A 6,000-nucleotide genomic window follows, 5' to 3' on the forward strand; every position below is an offset into this window, starting at 1 on the left:
AGGTGTGAAACATGCTAAAACTTGACCGATAAAAGCACCTGGATATTTCAAACATAAATAGTGTGTTATCAAAATAGCTACAGAGCAGATGGCCTGGCTCCCCGCACACCTTGCTGACCAGGATACTCGAGCAACACATCCAGCCAAAATCTTGCTGTCTTCAAAGCCGATCATCTGCAAAGGCAAGGGTTATCCTCATGCTACCCTTTATCTGTCAGGCACTAATGCTCCTGCATACGCTAATTAGTATATTTTAGAGGGATAATGTACCCCAGGCTTGCTTGAACTTGTTACTACCCTAGCAAAGCAAATTACCTGTTCTAGAGCTCAGGCGCTCCCAAGTCAGTTAGATTAAAAAAAACTGCGAGCTGAAATCTGATCTATGGTGGAAAGAGCCCAAAACGCAGAGGGCTGGGTTTGCCAGCCAGCTCACAGCACTGCCTGTAGCTGATAAACATGCAACGGAGTCTGTTTCTCACTCTCATTTTTACCTTGGACGTTAAGACCAAACATTACCATGCTGCAGATTAACCGGGATGTAAGGCTTTTCATGCCTCCTTGTACGGTTCAACAGATGTGAAAGGGAATTATCACTTCAACATGATATCAAGACTCCTTTTTTTTTTTTTTTTTTTAGCTGATGGCAGATTACTAAGCCTGAATTCTTGTTTAATTTTAGTGTGTTAATTGATGGGATAATGAGCATTGATTATATGTGTTTTGGCTGCGTCATTGCAATTACAGGCTCTGTTTTATTCATGAGCCAGTCCTAAAGAATGCACTAGAGATCTAAGACAGCTTAAACCTCTCAGAAAAAGGCTCTGAATTGTTTGAGTAATGACACTTTTAGATGGAAAATTAAAGGTTCTCTTTTCCCATGCTTTTTAAGATAATTAAAATCCAGGAACAGTAAGGTGGTGAACATCCTTATTCATTAGCCTTCAGTAATTTAGCTTCTACCAAATGAGGAAAACATTTTAATTCTCTAGGCCATCTGTTGCAGTCTCCTTTGCGTGTCCTCTTACATAAAGTCTCATCCTGGGTAGTTTTAACATCAGTATTGTATCCTTTCACCAGCCACGATGAGCTGGATGAGGTAGCTGAAGTCACTACCTATTAACAGACCACCCTGGGATTGCAACGGCCGCTTGGTCTTTTAGGTGGAAGTTACCCTGTCTAGACACCTCTAGGCAAGGGATCTGCAGAAAGGAGACTGTGCACAGAGATAGGCAGCGTGACAAGCTGTGTGTTTTCTAATAGCAATATCCATGCCAATAAATAACAAAGTTCATCAGAGCCCTTCCAGTCCCTCTAATGTGCGACTGCTCTGCCATATGGCTCCGTGCTGCTTTTGGAAGCAGGCAGCATCCGTTCGGGTAGAAACCGAAGGAAAGGCTCCGTGCTGGATGCTGCTTTGCAAGCGGTTTGGAGGAAGAACAGATCTCCTCTTTGCACTGCGCTGGGAGGATAAATAGTGGAGCAGGAGTGTGCTCATGGAGGATGAATGCCGGGTCAGCAATTGTGAAGCCCTTGGTTTCTGACTCTGTCTATAGGAACAATTCACTTCATAGCCCAGGGCAAATTACATGAGCCCACTCCCATTAAAATGATAACGTGTATAGCTGAACGGATGCAGTGTATTAGTTATTCCTGATGCAAAGTTACATCCCTACAGATCTAGGAAGATTCAGGCTCCATTAGTTTGGTTTGTTTCTGTCAAATTCTCACATAAAAGCCACTCTATTTGCCAGCCTGGCAGTGCTGCTTTAGACAGATGTATTTAGCTGGCTCCACGATCACCAGGCAGCATTTGCATTATTGATAGGGCATGGCTGTGAGCAGGCTGCTTTCACAGGGCAGAGCTTGAATTCACCTGTTTGCTATTATGCGAGTTGCTTGGAGATCACAAACACCCGGGCCTCGAGATGTGTGGCTGCAGAGCCAGTGTTCCCAGCACCAAGCAGTACTCAGTCAACCAGCCAGCTCCTGCTTCCACCAAAACAAGCCCTTTGGCCGCAGCAGGCATGCCCAAGCGGTAAGCCATAGCTTTGTTCTTTGCATCTCTGGTGATCTCCAGTTTGTCTGGAAATTTGTTATCTGGATGTAATTGTGTCTCTGTCACAAACCAGCTCTTGTTTTGCCTGTTGGCTGCTCTGTAGCAGTTTCCAGCACTTCAGCAAAAGTAAGCAGGCTTTAAGTTTTAACAGAGAGCAGGGAGGTTCTTCTCGTAGATGTGAGTGCTGCTGGAAATAAAAGCCATGTGTCTGCTCCAGACTGGGAGCATTGGTGAGTGGGGGATGATGGACCCCTCTGGGGATGGGCTTAAACCTGAGACACTGCCTGGGGCTCTTTCAGGTTCTGAAGAAATTACTTGAATGCTGTTGCAATGCCCCCCTCTTAAAATTATTTAATAATCATCTTTAATAACAATGCCAGGCTACTCAAGTGAAGAATTAGGAGCTGCGTGCTGCTTGTAAAGGCCATTTTCCTTTCCACTGTGAAGGAAAGTCAGTCTCCCCTGGGAAGCCCTGAATTCCTGGGGGATTAAATGAAACAGAAATGAGCAAGCTCGCTCATGGAGAAACTATATACGCACACACAAATCAGCAGGTGATAACCGTGCCTCTCGTCTCTCTCACTACCAGCATACCTACAGCCAAGCAGCTGGCATCGATAAAAGGTAAGGGACCCATTCACTGTCCCTTGGGGGTTCAGTGCAGTAAATCCTGGTGATTTAGCGGAGCTGTGAGGCCGTGCAGACCCTCAGCTGGTGCTAGATGGGAGGGTCTCGTGGAGCCCTGTGCGACGTGCTCCTGCGTTGATGCGCATCTCCTCTTCTGCTTACCTCATCATTAAAAATCACAGCCTGAGCCACCTGTGGTACCTGATGCTAATGGAAGGCTGTGAGCGTGCAGTCTTTAGGATGCAGCCCAGGAGCGGGGGGAAGGAATCCAGCCCAAATCCCAAGTATACTGTGCGTCTGAGCATCAGCGCTGCACTTCAGCATGGGGATTTCTGTTCAGCCAGGTTTCCCAAATGGGCCATATTTTCCCTGATACGGGATCCTGGGAGTCCAAATGCACCCAGGAGATGGCCAGCGTGGCCTGTCCCCATGGTGTGGCAGGTCCTTGCTGGATGCTCAGGGTGGGGGGAGAGAGCAGATGGGTGTTGCACATCACTCGGTGTTAGTGCCCCAGCTCTGACTGAATGCTTCCTTTACATGTGTTTCCATGGGACGTGAGGCATGTTGCTGGCCCACTCCAAATAAAATCTGGGCCAGGTCCTCTGTGGGCATAAACAGTTTCAGTCTCATTAACTTTAATGAAACTACACAGATTTCCACCCACTCAGGATGGTTCTGACAATTCTTTTCAATTATATCTCAAATGCCACTTTTTCCGATAGGCTGGTAACTTTTCCCCTCTCAGCTCTAGGAAAAGGTTCAGACCTCGAAAAAGCTTTTGCCACCGCAGCTTTGGTGTATAACAATTCTGCTGATCCTGAGGGCAAGCTCAGCAAAGCTGAAACCAAATGCTTGCTGCAAACCCAGTTTGGGCGTTTCATACAGGTGAGGGGGTGTGGGTGGGTGGGTGGCACTGGGCCAGCGCTGGCCAGGTGCTTTGGGTGCAGGAATGGCACCCTGGGCTCTGCCCTGAAGCTGGGCAAGCATCGGTCCATACAGTAATCCCAAGTGAGGCTTTAGTGATTTGGCACAAACACCCTCAGTGAATTAGTTGCTTTATGTTGAGCCTATGTCTAACACAGGGCTAAAGGAGTGGGGGACAGCAATAAACCACAGCTGATGCGCCTGCTTGCATTTTTTTTTTTTTAAAGAAAATAGGGCAATTGCAAAAAAACCCCTCAGATGATAAGAGACTGTATTTATGAAAAGAAGAATCCCATTCAATTAATGAGACATTTGGTAGTTTGCCAGAGCACCAACCAAGTGCCAGGAGAGCCAGTCCCATGCCACAGCACCGCTGCGTGCACTGTGGTCCCTGCTGGGGGAAAGGGAGTGGGCAGCATCTCTCCATTGGGCACCCACCAGGGCGTTGGTGGCAGCTGGGTACAGTGAAAAACAGCTACATCTGCACTTGTGGCTGTAAAGTTCTTGCAGATTTTTTTTCCTCTCCCTAAATGATAAACAACAGAACACCAAACAGTTTTATCAAGTGGTAGAAAGAAACTGTATAGGACTAGTAAAAAGAGCTTAACTAAGTAAATGAGAGAGGTGTTTAGGAGTAAATACATTCTTGGTGATACCTTTGCTTCCAAGAATAACAATTGCATGACTGGTTGAAGAATTGGAATTGGTATCAAATTAGAAACTAGGCACCTTATGGAAAAGGACCTGAAAATATCAATAGCCAATCAAATTTGGAATCATGAGATGTTTGGAAGATTATGAAGTTAAAAAAAAATAATCCTGGAGCTTTTTTTTTTTTTTAATTAGAAAATACGAATAACAGACATGACACATAATTTTAATAAACTCTTCCATTCCAGTGGTAATGTCCAACAGGACAGAGAATAACAACTACTGAAGTTAAATCTGTAAAATCAGCAGTTTCTGAGACCTCCACGGTATATTTTTGAGGACCTGTCTTGAATATTAAAGTTAGGAGGGCTGGTTCGTTGTTCACGCTCCCTGGTTTTATCAAGGCACAGACACTTTGCTGGGGGAAAAAAAAAAAAAAAAAAATTACCAGCTGCATCATCATCACATCATCACTGCCAGATTTTCAGTCATGACTAGGTGTCTTTCAAAAGATGTATTCTGGGTTCAGGTGGAAGCTTTGGGGACTGGTGATTCTCCTGTCTTATTGCAGTAATGTTTCTGACTTTCTTGGGATACCTTTAGAAAAAACTAATATGAATGTGGACATAAAGACCTGAATGGGAAGATAAAGACCTGAATTTTTATGTATGTGTCATTCATTCTACCTTTTTTAATGATGCAACAAAAAAGGAACTTCATGCTTAATTTTTTAATTTAATTCTCCGTAGGGCCAAGAAAACAAACCGAAATACCAGGAAATAATTTCTGCCCTGGATGAGGAGTCAGAGAACAAAATTGATTTTGAAGATTTCATGATCTTGTTAGTCAGTCTCACTCTAATGTCTGACCTGCTGCAGGAGATCAAAAATGTGAAAACCACAAAGTGATCAGTGCTTTAAAAGAAGAAATGGCTTGGCACTTTATAAGGAAAGCAGGAGCAAACCACACACGGAGATCACATGGAGTGCCTGGATACCCTGTGCGGGTCCCTGCTAAATGGAATAAAGTCTTGTCCAAACCTGGCTGAACTCACTCCTCTGTAGAAATGGTCTGTGGAGTGAAATGTTGGTGCTCAGGCCTTTGTGCCTACTATATACGTGCTTGGGGGTGGGGGGGTGCTGAGGGGCTCTCGGGGGGTCCTGAGGCCCCAGCACTAGTCAGCAGCTGGGTGCAGCCCCCAGCCCAGCTCAGTGCCAGGGGAAGGCAGGCCATGCTCTCCCAGACCTCTCCATCGTCTCCCACACCATTGTGGGGAGATGATGGGGAGACTGCCGCAGGAATGTGCAGCCCCATCGCCCTTGGGGGCAGCAGCATCCGTGGCGTGGCCGCTCAGCTCCCCAGGGCTCTCCCAGTTACCTCAGGGTGGTACCAGTGGCAGGTTTCGCAATTGGCAGCGAACACAAAATCTGTTGCAGCCTTTGGTAAACATTGACTTTAGTCTGCCTGGTTTCCAACCCACCATTAATCCTTCTGAAAGGAGCATTTATTTCTTTGTATTTCCTCCTCCAGCTGACCTCCCTCTTCATTGAGGGATCACTATGGAAGGAATTTCAAGCCCAGTATTTGCAATGCACCTTTGGCAACGCTGTACTTGTGTGACCGAAGGGACGGCTTAGCTCAGCATGTCAGACTATCTGTTGTTTCATGGAACTGTGCAGACAAGAAACCAGATAAGCTAAGAGGTCAGCCAGACTGGGGGGGTGGGGGGGTGGGAAGGGTGG

At 46.0% G+C, this 6,000-nt stretch overlaps 1 protein-coding gene across 1 annotated transcript; it reads left to right on the forward strand.

Annotated features, from left to right (window-relative positions):
• The first annotated feature begins 1,838 nt into the window (after positions 1–1,838).
• Positions 1,839–5,263, forward strand: SNTN (sentan, cilia apical structure protein). The gene is made up of 4 exons (XM_037386650.1): positions 1,839–2,035; positions 2,646–2,680; positions 3,429–3,568; positions 5,008–5,263. The coding sequence occupies exons 1-4, from the start codon at positions 1,926–1,928 to the stop codon at positions 5,164–5,166; spliced, it is 444 nt and encodes a 147-aa protein (XP_037242547.1). The 5' UTR covers positions 1,839–1,925; the 3' UTR covers positions 5,167–5,263.
• Positions 5,264–6,000: the final 737 nt, after the last annotated feature.

This window comes from Falco rusticolus, chromosome 4 (assembly GCF_015220075.1).
Source record: "Falco rusticolus isolate bFalRus1 chromosome 4, bFalRus1.pri, whole genome shotgun sequence".
Lineage (NCBI taxonomy): Eukaryota > Metazoa > Chordata > Aves > Falconiformes > Falconidae > Falco > Falco rusticolus.

Excerpts from the sequence above, each read along its gene's own strand:
- SNTN (XM_037386650.1), top strand. The coding sequence starts at position 1,926 with ATGTGTGGCTGCAGAGCCAGTGTTCCCAGCACCAAGCAGTACTCAGTC. Across the intron at positions 2,681-3,428 it reads GCAGCTGGCATCGATAAAAG|CTCTAGGAAAAGGTTCAGAC; the intron begins GTAAGGGACCCA and ends TTCCCCTCTCAG. Across the intron at positions 3,569-5,007 it reads AGTTTGGGCGTTTCATACAG|GGCCAAGAAAACAAACCGAA; the intron begins GTGAGGGGGTGT and ends AATTCTCCGTAG.